The sequence below is a fragment of the Rhinatrema bivittatum genome, chromosome 9, assembly GCF_901001135.1.
Source record: "Rhinatrema bivittatum chromosome 9, aRhiBiv1.1, whole genome shotgun sequence".
NCBI classification, from domain to species: domain Eukaryota; kingdom Metazoa; phylum Chordata; class Amphibia; order Gymnophiona; family Rhinatrematidae; genus Rhinatrema; species Rhinatrema bivittatum.
In genome coordinates, this window is record NC_042623.1 from 228,176,392 (window position 1) to 228,195,716 (window position 19,325).

Sequence of the window (19,325 nt, forward strand, 5' to 3'; positions counted from 1 at the left end):
ATCTAGTCAACCTCATAGTGGACGGACCCCTCTGGCTGCAAGACCTCTCGAACCTTCTTCGGCAGTGGCCCGTTTGTTTAGAAGAGGCAGATCGCTTTTTTCTAGCGGCATGGCTTTTAAGAATATAAGAAATTGCCATGCTGGGTCAGACCATCAAGCCCAGCATCCTGTTTCCAACAGAGGCCAAACCAGGCCATAAGAACCTGGCAATTACCCAAACACTAAGAAGATCCCATGCTACTGATGCAATTAATAGCAGTGGCTATTCCCTAAGTAAACTTGATTAATAGCCATTAATGGACTTCTCCTCCAAGAACTTATCCAAACCTTTTTTGAACCCAGCTACACTAACTGCACTAACCACATCCTCTGGAAACAAATTCCAGAGCTTTATTGTGCATTGAGTGAAAAAGAATTTTCTCCGATTAATCTTAAATGTGCTACTTGCTAACTTAATGGAATGCCCCCTAGTCCTTCTATTATTCGAAAGTGTAAATAACCGAGTCACATCTACTCGTTCAAGACCTCGCCTGATCTTAAAGATCTCTATCATATCCCCCCTCAGCCATCTCTTCTCCAAGCTGAACAGCCCTAACCTCTTCAGCCTTTCCTCATAAGGGAGCTGTTCCATCCCCTTTATCATTTTGGTTGCCCTTCTCTGTACCTTCTCCATCGCAACTATCTTTTTTGAGATGCGGCGACCAGAATTGTACACAGTGTTCAAGGTGCAGTCTCACATTGGAGCGATATAGAGGCATTATGACATTTTCCATTCTATTAACCATTCCCTTCTTAATAATTCCTAACATTCTATTTGCTTTTTTGACTGCTGCAGCACACTGAGCCGACGATTTTAAAGTATTATCCACTATGATGCCTAGATCTTTTTCCTGGGTGGTAGCTCCTAATATGGAACTTAACATTGTTTAACTACAGCAAGGGTTATTTTTCCTTATATGCAACACCTTGCACTTGTCCACATTAAATTTCATCTGCAATTTGGATGCCCAATCTTCCAGTCTTGCAAGGTCCTCCTGTAATGTATCACAGTCTGCTTGTGATTTAACTACTCTGAATAATTTTGTATCAACCACAGATTTGATAACCTCACTCGTCGTATTCCTTTCCAGATCATTTATATATATATTGAAAAGCACCGGTCCAAGTACAGATCCCTGAGGCACTCCACTGTTTACCCTTTTCCACTGAGAAAATTGACCATTTAATCCTATTCTCTGTTTCCTGTCTTTTAACCAGTTTGTAATCCACGAAAGGACATCGCCTCCTATCCCATGACTTTTTAGTTTTCATAGAAGCCTCTCATGAGGGACTTTGTCAAACGCCTTCTGAAAATCCAGCGTTTAAAGAGCAAGGGCTACTCGGACGCAGTTGTGGCTACCCTCTTGCGGTCTAGGAAGCCCTCTACTTCCCTGGTCTATGTCAGGATTTTTGAGTCATGGTGTTTGGATCAGGGGGTGGTTCCTACTACTGCCTCGGTTTCGCATATTTTGTCCTTGCAGGCAGGTATCATGAAGGGCTTTTCATGCAGTTCGTTACAGGTGCAGGTGGCGGCTCTTAGTTGTTTCCATGGTAAGGTTGGTGGAGCACAGTTAGCTGCGCATCCGGATATCGCACGTTTACTCCGAGGTCCTAAGCTTTTATGTCCGCTGGTCAGGCACCCTTGTCCGCCGTGGAGTTTGAACCTAGTACTCAAGGCTCTGTGTGGTGCGCCTTTTGAGCCAATGAAAAGAGTGACGCTAAAGGATCTTACGTTAAAGACTGTTTTTCTAGTGGCTATTTCCCCGGCTCGTCGAGTATCGGAGCTTCAAGCGTTATCCTGCAGGGAGCCCTTCTTGAGGATTTCGGATACGGGAGTTTCATTACGAACGATTCCATCCTTTTTCCCAAAAGTGGTATCCTGTTTTCATTTGAATCAGTCGGTGGAGCTCCCGTCCTTTACGGATTTGGATCATACCAATCCCCGGTCGAGAGATCTGAGGAAGCTGGACATGCGTCGTATTCTCTTGCGTTATTTGGAGATTACTAATAGCTTCTGGATGTCAGATCAACTATTTGTGTTGTGGAGTGGACGCAACCAAGGGCACAAGGCATCCAGGACTACGGTTGCTCGCTGGTTGAAAGAGGCTATTGCTTCGGCATATCTGCTTCAAGGCCCGGACGCTCCTGGTTGGGCTTCAAGCACATTCCACCCGTTCGCAGGCAACTTCGTGGGCGGAATGTCAACGTTTTGTAGCAAGTCCGCTTGTTCAATTTTAAGAGGAATTTTTCTGCAGAATTACTTAGACCTCTTTATATGCTCACGGGTTCTGTTTGTCTTAGGGTCGGGGAGCAGGTTCTCTACCGGTTTCTTTCCCCGAAATTTCCTATTGGGCTGTTAAAATTGTTCTGATGGTTTATTTAGTTCTGCTTTGATACATATAAATACTGACAGGACTGTATATATCCTGGCACCTCAGGATATATGGCAGAGTCTGTCAAAACGTCTTTCTCCATCTGCTGGTGGGGAGGCAAAACCCAGGAGTCTGGACTGATTTGTGGTACTACAGGAACAAAAATTAGCAGGTAAGAACCAATTTTCTTTTTACCACTGTCCTTTGTCACCTCCCACTCAGCCAGTTTCTAATCTAGTCAGTCACTTTAAAGCCCATACCAGTGGCACTCAATTTATTTATAAGTCACGTATGTGGGGCCATATCCCATGGAACCTTGCAGACACAGTAGGCACCAGAGTGAGTTCCTGGGTTTTTTTTGTTTTGGTTTTTTTTCTTTAAGTCACAGTAATGGAAAGATGTAGAGGTGTAGGAATGGAGAGGAGTAGTACATGTTTATCCTTTGAATCAGGGCATCAACCCAGGCTGTCTCAAAAATCTATTATGCTGAAATGTTGTTCTTAGTGGTATGTATGATTAGGAAGTGAACATAAGGTTTTTACTGATGAACTGAAATGCGCAAAAGTGTTTATCGTACACATAAATGGATGAAGTTAATGAGATGCAAATAAGATGTGCTTTAGCAGACACTAAAGTACATGCAGATGGCATTGCAACATCTTTACACCTCATTGGGGTGTGTGTGTGTGTGTGTGAGAGAAGTTTTTTTTTGCTATTGCATCTGCAGTGCATGTTGCAAATTTTAGCGCGAGTACTTTTTGACAGTGCTAATAGGTAAGGAGGTGTCTGTACACTTTGACGACTCATTACCTCAGCATCTAAACCATGGTAACTCCCATCACAGGCTAGTTTACACGTGTTAATTGCTTGCAATCTGTCATGCAGATGTTCAGCACATGTTGACACATTTTAGTAGATTGCTCCAGTTTGAAACTTTCATTTGGTTGCTGCACTGCTTCCTGCCTACACTGTCCTAGCTAGAAATAGCAACTGACTTCACGTCACCTGGACAAGCCGAGCCAGTCCTGGTTTGACCCCATTGCATTAATGGGCATTTCTTATAACATTTAAAGATTGCGTCATCTAATGTTCTTGGCGGCTTACAATAAAACACACATGCAATTCTGCTCTGCCAGAAATTCTGGAACTAGAAAGCCATAGAAGCAGTGGAACAAAACATAAGATTAACATTAATAGCATCTGTGAATTTATGGACTGTTGACGCATTATTTTCAATTGCAGGGAAGAAATGCTTCAAAAAACTCTGTGGGAGAGGGTATCTACTCATGTGATTGAGAATATTTACCTGCCAGCAGCACAGACTACAAACTCTGGCACGTTTAACACTACTGTGGACATCCGGCTCAAACAGTGGACTGACAAGCAGCTGCCACACAAGGCCGTGGAGGTGGGCAGAATTTCTTTAAAGCCATTCTTTTTTTTTTATTTTGGCATATAGTCACTGGGCTGTTCTCACAGGACAAGCAGGATGGTAGTCCTCACATATAGGTGACATCATCAGGATGGAACCCAATCACAGAACACTTTTGGCACTAACTCTGCATCCAGCAGGGGTCCCCCTTCAATCTCTTTTTTTTCCGTGCAGCAGTAGCCATGTGGGTTAAAGAGCGCTCTAGAGATTCCTGACAGGAATTTTTCTCACAGAACTTCTTTCAAAATTTTCAAAAACTTCTACCCCATAGAGGTCCCCCTATCAATACCGTACTCCGCGGTCAAAAGGTAAGACTTTACCCTCGTTTGCAGTCGATTCCCGTTGAGTTTTCCCTTCGGGGCCTACAGGCCATTGACTGCACTGCAGCTAAATTTTTGTCGAAGCCATGGCGTTGGGTTTTCGTCGGTGTCCCGACTGTCCTCGGACAATGTCCATCACAGACCCACATAGGGTTTGTGTGTTATATTTGGGGTCTGACCATGACATCTTAACTTGCACCAAATGTGCCCAAATGACACTGAAGGGCCATAAGGCCCACTCAGAGAAGATGGAGTTTCTTTTTCAGGCAAAGCCTCTGACTCCATCAACCGCTTCGACATCGTCTGAGCCGGTGCCATCGACCTCTCGCCAGCAGTAGGACACCGGTGCTGCCCGACCGGCATAGACTACTCCGAAGTTGTCGACTTCGTCCTCATCGGCTCTGGAGAAGGACTGAGGCCAATGCAGAGGGCTTGCTGCTGATCCAGGCAAGCCCTGTGCATCAGCGTCGACGAAGCCATCGACAAAGAAATCCCGTCCAGAGAAGGCCCCATCCTCCTCTGCGATTGGGTCACCGAGGCGTTCCCCACCTTCATTGGTGCTGGGAGCCGCGATTCCACTTTCACCGGTGGACCCTCCGGCTACGCCAGTATTGCCTCCTACTCCGGAGCTGGGATTGGATGCTCCAGGCTTCCGCAAGGAATTGGATCGGATGATCCAAGAGGCCATCAGTAAGGCACTGCAGGGCTTCCAACCTCCATCGGCGCCAGCACCAATGCCAGCCCCAGTCACTGACCCGATACCCACGGCACTCGCACCGCTACTCGGCAGGCTGGATGTGCTGATCGGTGCCCTTCTACTGGTGGAACAAAGGATACCGGTATGTCCACTGCCTTCCACACTGATTCCTTTGTCATCGGATGATGATGATGAACCACCGAGGCCGGAACCTATGCCCGGACCGTCTGGGATCTTGCCACTGACTCTCCCATCAATGTCACCAATACCATCGATACTGCATCGTCCTCAATCGGTGCCTCCATCGATGCCATCGGTACCACCATCAGTGCCGTCTGTGCATCCTCCGATGCGGTTGGTGCCTAGGCCTGATCCTTCAGGAATAACAACATAACTTCCCTTTGGAGATCCTATGGGAGCAGGTGATCAGCCTTATGTTCCTTGGACCAATGATTCTTCCCAGGATTCTGATGATCTACCTTCGGAGCCTTCTCCCCTGAGGAGAGAAGACGTTCTCCTCCAGAGGAGCTGTCCTTTATTAATTTTATAAAGGAAATGTCTGAAGCTATACCATTCCAACTTCAGACAGAAGAGGACTCCAGACACAAGATGCTGGAAGTGCTCCAGTTCATAGATACACTCAAAGAAATCATGTCCATTCCCGTTCATGAAGTCCTCCTGGACTTGTTGAGGAATTTGGAGCATCCAGGATCTGTACCACCGGTGAATCGGAAAACAGATGCCACCTACCTGGTATAGACCGCCCCTTGTTTCCAAAAACCACAGCTAGATCACCATTCTATGGTTGTGGAGTCAGCCCAGAAAAAAGCACGACGTTCTAAACCTCATTCTTCCATTCCTCCAGGGAAAGAAAAGAGGTCCCTAGATGCAGTTGGCCGTCGTGTTTTCCATGGTTCAATGCTTATTTCTCGCATTGCCTCCTACCGGTTATACATGACCCAGCATAACAGAGATCTATTCAAGAAGATCCAGGATTTATCTGAATCTTTACCCAACCAGCTTCAGGATCAACTGAATGCCCTAGCTCAGAAGGATCTAGATGCTGGCAAGCATGAGGTCCGCGCTGCCTATGATATTTTTGACACTGCTTCTAGAGTTTCTGCAGCGGGGATTAGTGCTCAAAGATGGGCCTGGCTGAAGTCCTCTGACTTAAGACCAGAGGTACAGGACCGGTTGGATGACCTGCCCTGCGCTGGAGACAATCTCTTCGGGGACAAAATCCAGGAGACTGTAGCACAGCTCAAAGACCACCACGAGACGCTGTGCCAGCTTTCGTCAGTGCCTTCTGATTTTCCGTCCACCTCTAAAAGAACATTCCGAAGAGAGAGATTCTAAGCAGCCGTCCTTCAAGCCACGGAGATATTATCCTCCTGCTACTCGAGGTCGCCCCTCCAGACCTTACCAGAAGGATCAGGCCAGACAATCCAGGCCTCAGAAAACTCAGCCAGCTCCTCCACTGGGCCCAGCTGCTGGATTTTGACTCCTCGCTGGAGAGCATAAGCCAACCTCCTCTACCATCCGTACCCGTCGGCGGTCGGTTGTGCCACTTCACCAACCCATGGCACACGATCATTTCAGATCAATGGGTACTTGCTGTACTAACTCAAGGTTACCACCTCAACTTCCTGTCTGTACCAGCAGACTCCCCACCTCGGCCGACGTGGGGATCATCCAACCACTCCTCTCTTCTGGAGGAGGAGGTTTCAACCCTCCTGAAATCCCGAGCAATAGAACCGGTGCCCCTCTCCCAGCAGGGGCGCAGGGGTCTATTCCTGGTATTTCCTCATTCCAAAAATGTCAGGAGGAATTCATCCAATCCTGGACCTGCGTGCCTTAAACAAGTATCTGCAGAGAGAAAAGTTCAGGATGGTAACCTTGGGCCCTTTACTTCCTCTTCTGCAAAGAGGAGATTGGCTTTGCTCTCTGGATCTTCAGGACGCGTACACGCACATCTCGATCACTCAGTCTCATCGCAAATTCCTTCAATTCCTAGTCATGCCCCGGCACTTCCAGTACTGGGTGTACTGCCCTTCGGCCTAGCATCCGCACCTCGAGACTTTACCAAGTGCCTTGTAGTGGTCGCGGCCTACCTGAGATGTCAGGGCATCCATGTCTACCCTTATCTCGACATTTGGCTGATAAGGGCTCTAACTCAAAAGGACGCACTAGTCTCCTTACGTCTAACTCTCCATACATTGCAGTCTCTCGGGTTTCTGATCAACTATCCCAAGTCCAGCCTAGTTCCATCTCGAACCCTATCCTTCATAGGAGCTGATCTGGACACCATGCAGGTGAAAGCATTACTCCCTCAGGATCAAGCTCGAACTCTCGTGTCCCTAGCGCAATGCCTCCAGGATCGAGATTACACGACAGCTCGTCATTTCCTCATTTTGCTGGGTCATATGGCATCTTCTGTACATGTCACTCCAATGGCACGTCTCGCCATGAGCATCATGCAATGGACTCTGAAGTCCCAGTGGCTTCAGGCTTATCATTCAATGTCCTGCATTGTCCACGTTACCAAGCAGCTCCGTATGTCACTGGCCTGGTGGATGCAGCTCCCCAATCTTCTTCAAGGCCTTCCCTTTCAAATTCCAGAACCTCAAGTTATCCTGACAACGGACGCCTCCAACCTAGGTTGAGGTGCTCATGTCGACGGCCTCCAGACGCAGGGAACCTGGTCTCCAGAGGAAGCCAAACATCAGATACGTTTCCTGGAGCTTCAGGCGATCAGATACGCCCTCAGAGTCTTTCAGGATTGCCTCTCAAACAAGGCCATCCTGATTCAGACCGACAATCAGGTGGCGATGTGGTACATCAACAAGCAAGGGGGAACGGGCTCCTACCTTCTGTGTCAGGAAGCTGCACAGATATGGGCGTGGGCTCTTTCCCACTCGATGTACCTCAGAGAGACCTACTTGGCGGGCGTGGACAATGTTCTAGCGAATAAGTTGAGTCGAACCTTTCATCTGCACGAATGGTCTCTCAACCCTACAATAGCGGATTCCATCTTCCAATGTTGGAGGTATCCACAGATAGACCTCTTTGCGTCCATCCACAACCGCAAAGTAGAGAACTTCTGCTCCCTCACTCGCAGCCATCACTCACAGCCAAGGGGCGCTTTTGCCCTTTCGTGGTCCAGTGGTCTCCTCTGCGTGTACCCTCCATTTCCACTCATATCGAAGACTCTCATGAAGTTACGAAGGGACAAGGCTCTTATAATTCTGATAGCCCCTCACTGGCCACGCCAAGTCTGGTTCCCAATCCTCCAGGACCTATCAGATCGCCGGCGCATCCCCCTAGGGGAGGATCCTCTTCTGATCTCAGAACGACGGGTGCCTATGCCTCCCCAACCTCCAGGCCCTATCCCTGATGGCCTGGATGTTGAAAGGTTAACACTTCAACCCCTTAACCTTTCAGACTCTGTATCCTGAGTCCTGGTAGCTTCACGAAAGCCTTTTTCGAGACAGTCTTATCGTTCTAAGTGGAAAAGGTTTACGGTCTGGTGCACGCCCTTGTCCATAGACCCCTTCACTTTTTCCACCGTGAAGTTTCTGGACTATCTCTGGCACCTATCCGAGTCAGGCCTGAGAACTTCCTCTATAAGTGTGCATGTCAGTGCGGTAGCCGCTTTCCACAACGGCGTGGGAGATGTCTCTATTTTGACACAACCCTTAGTCACACGCTTCATGAGAGGTTTGCTCCACCTGAAACCTCCATTGTGCCCTCCGGCCCCTACTTGGGACCTTAACGTGGTCTTAGGACAGCTCATGAAACCTCTGTTTGAGCCTCTCCACTCCTGCGATCTCCGCTATCTCACATGGAAAGTGATTTTTCTTCTCACTATCACATCCGCTTGCAGAGTTAGTGAGTTACAGGCATTGGTCACCTACCCGCCTTACACCAAAATTGGGCATGACAGAGTGGTCCTCCGTACACATCCTAAGTTTTTACCAAAGGTAGTGTCTGAATTTCATCTTAATCAATCCATCATCTTACCTGCTTTCTTTCCAAGGCCCCATTCGAACCCAGGAGAAAAGGCTCTACATTCCCTAGACTGCAAACATGCCCTAGCCTTCTATCTAGAGCGCATGTCAGCCCACAAGAAATCCACTCAATTATTTGTTTCTTTTGATAGCATCAAATTGGGAAATCCAGTGGGAAAGCAGACCCTTTCCTCCTGGTTAACGGACTGTATCTCCTTTTGCTACCAGCATGCAGGCATTCCGCTACAACACCGTGTGAAAGCACACTCTGTTAGGGCCGTGGCAACCTCAGTGGCACATCTTTGTTCGGTGCCACTCATTGATATTTGTAAGGCTGCGACCTGGAGCTCTCTCCATACCTTTGCAGCCCATTATTGCTTGGATAAGGCTGGCCGACAAGACTCCATTTTTGGCCAGTCTGTTATACACAACTTATTCTCAGCTTAACTACCCAACATCCTACCAGCGACCTGTTCAGGGTTTTCAGGATGCCCTCCTACCCAAATCACCCCTGTTGTTATGCCTGTTGCATGTCTTTGGGTGCATTTGGTGCATTGCTCGGGCATCCTCAGCTCGCTACTCACCCATATGTGAGGACTACCATCCTGCTTGTCCTGTGAGAAAGCAGAGTTGCTTACCTGTAACAGGTGTTCTCACAGGACAGCAGGATGTTAGTCCTCACGAAACCCGCCCACCACCCTGCAGAGTTGGGTTCACTTGCGATTTATTTTATTTTTCGCACTTCTTGCTATACATGAGACTGAAGGGGGACCCCTGCTGGATGCAGGGTTAGTGCCATGCTGGGCATGCCCAGTAGGTGCCAGTCAAAGTTCTAGAAACTAGACAAAAGTGTTCCGTGATTGGGCTCCATCCTGATGTCACCCATATGTGAGGACTAACATCCTGCTGTCCTGTGAGAATACCTGTTACAGTTAAGCAACTCTGCTTTACATTATTTACTTTACTTTCCTTCTTGATTGACTGCAAAGTCATTAAAAAAAAATCATTGTGGTGTACATCAAAATTGCACAAATTGTTAGAATAAACACAACACTAAAACTTAATTCCTCTATATTATAAGAATGTTAGGTGTTCCTGATAAACATTGTGTGGCATCTGTGCATGCGTGACGAATTAACCTTACCCAGAGCAGTAGGCGAGCTACAAGTCTGCATTGTGGTGTAGGGCCAGTCAGTGTAGCAGTGGCATAAGGCAGCTCCTTCCCCTTACAACCCTGCAACACTTCCTCTATACAGACGGGGAAGGGAATAAGGCAGAATGGGAGGCTCAGCCCTGCCCTGTCTCCTCTCCCCATGCTGTGATTGACAGCTGTGAGGAGTGGGGTGTGAACTCACCCCGAGTACAGTCGTCCTAGCAGCTGCTTTGCAGTTCTTCCCCCACCTCCTCTCTCTGCTGGGATCGGAAGCCATGGAAAGAGATGAGCCGGAGCCACAGCTCAGTCTTCCCCTCCTATGGGCAATATCTCCTAGCTGCTCTAGTAGCTCTTCCTGCACATCTGGTCGCCACATCTCAAAAAAGATATAATTGCGATGGAGAAGGTACAGAGAAGGGCAACCAAAATGATAAGGGGAATGGAACAGCTCCCCTATGAGGAAAGACTAAAGAGGTTAGGACTTTTCAGCTTGGAGAAGATTCGGCTGAGGGGGGGGGGGGTATATGATAGAGGTGTTTAAAATCATGCGAGGTCTAGAACAGGTAGATGTGAATCGGTTATTTACTCTTTCAGATAATAGGAAGATTAGGGTGCACTCCATGAAGTTAGCATGTGGAACATTTAAAACCAATCTGAGAAAGTTCTTTTTCACTCAATGCACAATTAAACTCTGGAATTTGTTGCCAGAGGATGTGGTTAGTGCAGTTAGTATAGCTGTGTTTAAAAAAGGATTGGATAAGTTCTTGGAGGAGAAGTCTATTACCTGCTATTAATTAGGAAATAGCCACCTCTATTACTAGCACCAGTAACAGGGAATAGACTTAGTTTTTGGGTACTTGCCCAGGTTCTTATGGCCTGGATTGTCCACTGTTGGAAACAGGATGCTGGGCTTGATGGACCCTTGGTCTGATCCAGTATGGCATGTTCTTCTGTTCTTATCTCAGAAATGACACAGTAGAGGAAAAAGGAAGAGATGAAAGAGAGAAAAATAGGAGGCTACATGGGATGGAAGTGGGGGGAACACGGGCTAGAGGAGGGATGGAGGTGGGGGAACAGGAGCTGGAGGAGGGAGAGAGAGGGAGGGAGGCACACAGGATGGATGAGAGAGACAGAGGAGCCACAGGGAATGAAGGAGGGAGAGAGACACAAAGGCTGTCACAGGAGAGGAATGAAAGCCAATAGAGCACTGGAAATGTTGGAGAAAGAGTCGGGGCAAAGGATGGAAAGAGAGGACAAATGCACCTCCACCCCACATATTCATGCTCGCACCCCATCCCATCTCACACATCCACCTACACACACACACACCCAACACTGACAACCTAACACTAACCTAACACATACCACCTACACCACCACATACATGCACCCCATCTGCTCCCTGCAAGCCCTCACCTTCACACCCTCTGCATGCCTTCCAACCCACATCCTTCCCTATTGAACGCTCCCCCCATTTCTTCACTCCCAAGAGAGCAATTACAAGGCATCGATAATGTACACATTCAGCTGGTGGAGTAATAAAACACGCTTTTGGACGATGCTGTGCAAATTATCATGTTCTCTTTTTTGAGGGTTCCCGTAACATCCATGCACTCTCAGTCAAGGAATAAAAAAAAGAGGGATGAGGTAAAGAATTCTGTAGCGCTCTCCCCTCCTTTGCTTTTATTAAAAATCTTTGGCCCTACTCAGCTTGCATTTGCCTAGCGTGTAGCAGATGGACTCAGGACCAGTGGGTATAGTGTACTCCTGATAGCAGTTGGGAGACAGAGTCAGATTTCAATCTGACGTCAGCCTATATATACCCGTGCAGGAAGCTTAGCTCTTCAGTATTTCTCTGTCTCCTAAGCAGTTAGGGACACTACACACACTTGCACAGTGTTAGAAAATCCAAACCAGAAAACGAGGAGAACCAAGATGGCCGCCGCACCGTGAGCACGGAAGCCTCTTTGCTCCGCCGTTTCTTCATTTAGAATCCTTGCCTATTGAATATTGCCTAATAATACTTATGCCTCACTCGAAAAGAAAGGCAAGGATTCGTGAAATCCTTACCTCAACTCCTGAAGCCCCAATGCGGCAAACACGGATCGAAGAGGTCTTACGGGACCGTGCAACAAACACCGGAGGGTGAGGCCGCTGGCGTTGCAGACGGGGGAGCGGCCGTTGGACGCCCAGGCCGAGGAAGTGTCACTCAGCCCCGGTGCTCCAGCGGTTCCCTTCATGCCCTATAGACCCCAGATTGAAGGGGGGATGGAACATCTGAAAATACTGCCGCGATTACAGACATCTCAAATCCTTGGAGACTCTCAGAGAGGAGATGGGGAGTTACCATTGACCTCAGTGAGCCTGGAAGATCATGGCTCCGGAGAGAATAAGGATGAAGTACGGCAGGAGGATCAAGGCAAGAAGGGACTCATAGAGATAAGAGGTGAGGAGTCTGGGATACATGTAGTATTGAATACTGAGTTGGTAATGCCGGATAAAATAACTTTGACCGAGATTTGGAAAGTTCTTACAAAAATGAATACAGCTATGAAGGATCTAACAAATGCTGTTAAGCGTAATATGGATATAATTCAACACCTGGAAAATAATTTACAGAAAGTTGAAAAGTCCCTTAAAAATGCTGAGAAGGAAATAAAGGAGTTAAAAGAAGTTCAATTTAACTTAATAAAATCAGAGGACATGGTTTCTAAAAGGATGGACTTCCTGGAAAATGAAATAAGGAGAAATAATTTAAGATTTCTTAATTTCCCAAAAACAAAATGGGCGAATTCAAAAGATCTCCTCAAAAGTTATCTAACTAATATCCTGGGATTTTTTGGAAATAATTTGCCTGAGATTTCAAAAATTTATTATCTTCCTGGTAAAGAAGCTAGTCAACAACAAGAAGAACGGGACAATAGTGTGTTTGATAACCTTACAGACTTTTTGGAAAAATCTTTTGAAGCTAAGATCGAAGCAAGAGCAACTTTGTTTTTGTGACCTTTATGCAGGCTATGGACAGAGATAATATATTGAGATTATCGTTTAGGAAACAGCAGTTGTTCTATGGATATCAAGTAAGAATCTTTCCTGATATTACTAAAAAGACGCAAGAAAAAAGGAAGTTTTTTCTTTCAATGAAAAATGAGGTGCTCTCTCAGGGCGCCAAATTTTACCTGAGATTTCCCTGTCGTTGTGTCCTGATTCATCAAAATGATAGATATATTTTTTCAGATCCACAACAACTAAGTTTATACCTGGACTCACACTCTTAATTTGTTCTATGAGGTGCTGGGGTAGGAAAATATATGTTGCATGGCATGGTGAAATAGCAAGTTCTTATGTTTTTCTTATGAATCCGCTTTATATTTGGTTCTCCTCTTATTCCTATAATATATAACTAATTATATTTCCTATGTTTAGATTTGGAGAATAATAATATTCTGGCTTATTTGTTTTTTTCTTCATTAACAATGTTTTCAATGTATTGAAATTGAAACTTCAATAAAAATAAAATTAAAAAAAAAAAATCCAAACCAAAGAAGAAAGAAATCTTACCTCTTCAAGACGAGCCCCGCTCTCCTGCGGTGATACCTAAGGGTCCCTCCCCCAGTCGAGAATTCCTGAGGTGATTTCCGAGATCCCTCAGAGGTATGCCTTGGTCCGGTAGCCGGTACCCGGAGTGAACTTAGCCCCCAGAGTGGCTGAGAGGCAGCGGGTACGATACCGAGCGTGGTGGTGAAGGTATTTTCCCTCTCCCTCCGCTGCCAAAGACCGCCCAGCACGAAACCGGGAAGCACCGAGACACAAGGTAAGGTAATAGAAACATAGAAATGACGGCAGAAGGGAGGCGCGCTGACGTCACCAGCAGGAATGGCTGCCTGAGGTGAGAGCTGCCCACGGCATTAACCTTAATCGGTCCGAATCCAGGTGAATTTGCAAACGGATCCTGCATCGCGAGTGGCCCTTGATAGCCAAAGAGACGGGGATGGCTACAAAACGAAAAACAACTGATTTGGCGCAATTTTCCTATAACAAGCTGACGGAGAATGCCGGCACTAGTGCAGGCCTAGAGCCAAATCAAAATTTTGACCACGTGGCACCCGCTTCCCTAGCTGAACTGACTACTCGCACGGAACTTCGCAAGTGGTTTATTGATTTGCGGAAAGATCTTAAGCAACATAAGCAAGATCTTTTACAATCCATCACAGAAGTTTGCGAAGAATTGGCGGCGGTAGGTCACCGAGTGGATGAACTGGACATACGCACTGAACAGCTAGAGGTAAATTTTACCAAAATGGCCGACGAAGCCTCTATGAACCAGACAGAGATACTCGCCTTACAAGAAAAAGTAGAGGATCTAGAAAATAGATCGAGATGCAACAATATACGTATTCGAGGGGTACCCGAATCATCGACGACAGAGGATTGCTCGGACGTGGCAATGAAAATTTTTCATTTTATATTGGCGGTGCGGGACCGCGAATCGGCAACTGAGGAACGGAGTCCCCCTGTTTTGCACATTGAACGAGCGCACCGGGTACAGGGACCACGGAACTCCGAACGCCCGAGGGATATTTTGATTTGCCTGCAAACTTTCCGAGAAAAATCTTTAATTTACAACGCTTCGCGGCAACAAAAAGAGTGGATATGGGAAGAGCACAAGATTAACATTTTCACTGACTTGGCAGCGACTACGTTGCGGAAACGCTTCGATTTGCGATCGGCCACTTCTGTTCTGGTGAGCAACAACATCCGTTATCGATGGGCTTTCCCCTTCAGTTTGCTTTTTATCGCTAATGGCGTTACCTACAGGGTGAAAGATATGAAGGAAGTACCAGATGCGTTTCGAAAAGCTAACTTACCGATACCTGAATCGGACTTTCATTCTCAACCAAAATCCAGCAGGCCTCGAGACGTCCCACGATGGCAGAGAGTGGGCAATACTCGCCGGCTAGAGCGGCAGCGGGGCACCCCGAGAGCGCCGCAGCTACCACCGGACCGCTGAGGCCAGAGTTATCATACTGGCAGGTCCTCTGCTTATTTCATTTGAATAACAGCTCTTCACCCCATTCCCGATAGGGCATCTTGATTTATATTTTTTCTCTTTTCACCGGTGCCTTCTCCGCTTCGATGGACTTCCTTTTCACTCTATGGGCACCTGGACTTCAGCTTTGCCGGACTGAGTTTTTGGATTCGAGACTGAACATTTACTATTATGGTATGCATATCGATATGCCGTGGGCAGGTTTGCCGTACGGCTGGTGGCTAAGACCCCTAAGATGGGAGGTATCCGTGAGGGGGATACGATCGAAACCAGGTTTTGGGGGGAGGGGGGGACAATATCCATGGTTTAATGTTTTGGGCATTATACTTTGTTATATGTGTTATGTTTGGGGCGGGCACCTCCATGACTTATCTATTATGGGTGGCACTTTGGTAATTTTACTGATGATGCTAGTAGAGACATGGCTTTAAAAATCTGGTCACTTAATGTGAAGGGCTTACACACGCACATGAAAAGGCAGCTGCTACACAGAGACCTACAACACCAGCACGTAGATGTCGCTTTAATCCAAGAGACTCATATCAGGAAACACCATGAAAAACTTTTACAGTTTTGGGGCTTCCCCCATATTTTCTGTGCGGCCAGCTCCAAAGACTCTAAGTATGCAGGAGTAGCTATTTTAATTGCCCAACGTCTTACTTTCTCTGTATTGTCCCACTTTGCTGATCCCTTGGGGCGATATCAGCTGTTGAAGCTGCAATTTGATAAGAAGGTCCTCACTATTGTGAACATATATGCCCCTAATTTGGATCAAGTTGCTTTCCTTCAATCATTGCATACCACTTTACTCTCTTTTGAGGAAGGAGACATTATCTGGGGAGGTGATCATAATTTAGTCAGAAACCCCAGGTTAGATACTTCTAATTTTCGTAAAACTGGAGGCTGGAAAGCAGCCAAAGAATTATCCCATGTTATGCGTACATGGAGCCTGGTCGATATATGGCGACAGCGTAACCCCACAGACCGGTCATACACATTTTATTCTAACCCCCACGACACCTACTCTAGAATTGATAATATTTTTATTGAAAAAAACTTGCAGAACTGTGTGGAGGAGGCGGGAGTTGGGGTAATCACTTGGTCGGATCATGCCCCGGTTTGGATCTTGGTCAATGTTATCGACTCAGATCCTGGCGTGCCCTTTTGGCGCCTTAGGGAGGATATCCTGAAAAATGGGGATAATCTTAAATTGATACAGTCCGCTTTGCGAGACTACTTCCACATCAACGTTGGATCAGTCTCGGCAGCGAGTTCTATCTGGGAATGCTCCAAACTGGTATTAAGGGGTCGTATTATTGCCCTCTCGGCTACCTTACGCAAGCAAAGGGAGAAACGATGAAATGAGCTGCTTCAAATCATTCAGCAACACACGAGGCAACATACCACCTATATGTTACGCTCCTCCCTTCAGGCCCTGAGAGCGGCACGCTCTGAACTACACATCCTGGAGTCAGCCCAAATTACATACGCTCTAGATAGGACTAAGCAATCATATTATGAAGGCAGCAATAAGGCTGGCCGGATGTTAGCTAGGAAATTAAAACGGCGGTCTATGCTCAACAATATTGCTAAAATTAAGGATAAGAAGGGATCTATATTGACTTCTAGCACTGATATCCGGCATTGCTTTACACAATTCTATTCCCACTTATATAGTACAGACCCTACGATTTCTCTGGAAGTGATCCAGCAATATTTACAACCCATTTCGCTCCCGACTCTAACACCTAGTCAGAGGCAATATTTAGATGCTCCCATCACCTCCCTTGAACTCCAAGCAGCCATAAAAGATTTAAAGGCGAGGAAGTCCCCAGGCTTGGATGGGTTTACAGGGGCCTATTACAAACTTTGTCAACACTTACTGGTGGATCACATGGTGACGTTTTTCAATAGCCTGTCAGAGTCAGACCCATTGCCCCTTCACTCTAATATTGCGGGTATTACCGTCATAGCAAAGCCGGGGCGGGACCCTACTCAGTGTGGATCCTATCGTCCTATTTCACTTTTAAATATCGATCTCAAATTGTTTGCTAAAATCTTGGCCAACAGATTGAACACTATTTTGCCGCAGTTGATTCATAAAGACCAAGTAGGTTTCATACCGCACAGGATGGCGGCGGACAATGTGAGGAAAGTAACTGATATCCTATGGTGGGCCAGAAGCGAAAACGTCCCTCTGGTTCTATTAGCTGTGGACGCGGCAAAAGCTTTCGACCTTGCTCACTGGGAGTTTTTGTTTGCCACACTGGAAAAAATGCAATTCGGGCCGCGCTACTTAGAATGGTTGAAATGCTTATATCATGACCCGACCGCTAGAATTAAAGTGAATGGAGGTTATGGGGAACCTTTTCCAGTTCAGAGGGGGACACGACAGGGATGCCCGCTATCGCCCCTATTATTTGCCCTTTTTCTGGAGCCTTTTACACACAGAATTCGCTCCACGGAGCGGATAAAGGGTGTTCAATCAGGCCCTCTACACCTAAAAATGTCTCTGTTTGCAGATGACATCCTGCTGACGCTCACTGACCCCCTCAACTCCTTACAGGGAGTGACAGACGAAATAGCAGCTTTTAGCAGCGTATCTGGCTTTAAGATAAACCTTGACAAAACTGAGTTTATGAATGTGTCTGCGGATTATGCCGTAACGCAGATGGTAAAGAAACAGTATCCGTTTAGGATAGCGCAATCCTCTATTAAATATCTGGGGGTGAACATCGGGCCGGACGTTCAGTAGTTATTCCAGCTAAACTTACCCCCCTTTGGTAAAAAGAGTGCAACTTGATCTGCAGCGGTGGGACCGGGAGGACTTTTCCTGGCTGGGTCGCACTGCCATTGTAAAAATGAATGTGCTCCCCCGTTTCTTATATTTATTTAATACCTTACCCATAGGCATCAGTAGCGCTATTTTGCGCTCCTGGCAAAAAATACTTTTTGACTTCATCTGGAGGAGACGCCCTCCGCGGGTGGCTAGACGGGTTCTTTATCAGCCTAAGAAGAGGGGAGGACTAGGAGTTCCGAACTTAGAGCGATATTATGCGGCCGCTCAACTAACAGCCATTGTTGACTCTCACAGAACAATTTATGTCAAGCAGTGGGTGCTATTTGAAAAAAGTTTATTAGGTGGGCTCCCGCTGATGGTGTGGTTCTGGCAACCGCGGGACACCTGGCCCCCAGTCGGGAAAAAAACCTTAGCTTTGGAAACGACTTTGAAAGTCTGGCATAAATGGAAACATAAGCTAGTGGGTACTAGAACCTATTTTCATTCCACTAACCTTTATTATAATACCAAATTCATAGCGGACCAGGATAACCCGTCTTTTAGTAGATGCACAAGCTTGGGTATTCGCCGCATCGAACATCTACTGAGTGCCGGTACCTTAACTAAGTGGCCTGACATACAACTATGGTATCAATTGCCTCCGCAGGATTTCCTAGCTGGTTGCCAGATTCTGCACTTCTTACGGACACCCCATATTGTGGAATCACTGTCGTTAGGTAAGACGTTATTGGAACATCTCTGTGAGGATGCAGACAGGAAGAAGGGGTTGATTTCTAAATTATATGGGCTCTGAGACTCAGCCATTCAATCACACATTGAAATGGGATAGAGACCTAAATAAGACCTTGAGCTCTGATGATTGGTCGTCAGTTTATCTTAATGCACATTGCTGTTCTGTCTCGGTGACATTACAAGAAAATTGTTACAAACTCATTACCAGATGGCACCTCACCCCCTTTGTTATTCATAGCAGGTACCCACATATGTCTGACAAATGCTGGAGGGGCTGTGGTAACGTGGGAACCTATCTGCATATATGGTGGTCTTGTGAGCTCATCCAACCTATTTGGCGCCAAGTAGCCGATTGGTTGACACATATCTTAGGGGTACAGCAGTTGTTGGACCCGGGTTTTATGCTATTGCATCTCGTGCATGCTCCTTTAAAGAAGTCTCAACACAAGTTTTGTCAACAAACCTTTATTGCCACTAGACTTCTTATAGCAAGACATTGGAAACAATCGCTGACGCCTTCTCTGGCAATGATACACCAATGGCTACATGTGCTCTGTAAAATGGCAGCTATAACGGCTGAACTTCATAATACTCATACTCAATTTCGAGAGACATGGGATCCCTACTTGCGGTGGGAAGCAGGCCAAGGACGTCAGTCTTTCAACGCCACTTCTTGACTATATTCCACAATTTGCTGCCAAGACAATGTTGTTATTTGTATTT

General features: G+C 46.6%; 1 protein-coding gene across 2 annotated transcripts in view; it reads left to right on the top strand.

Annotated features, from left to right (window-relative positions):
* The window catches only part of OPA1 (OPA1 mitochondrial dynamin like GTPase), a 568,764-nt gene that overhangs the window by 281,764 nt on the left and 267,675 nt on the right, over positions 1-19,325 (top strand). For both annotated transcript variants that reach the window (XM_029616769.1, XM_029616770.1), the window contains one exon: positions 3,654-3,819. In XM_029616769.1, coding sequence (XP_029472629.1) covers positions 3,654-3,819 — 166 coding nt within the window. The remainder of the gene's footprint in view (positions 1-3,653; positions 3,820-19,325) is intronic.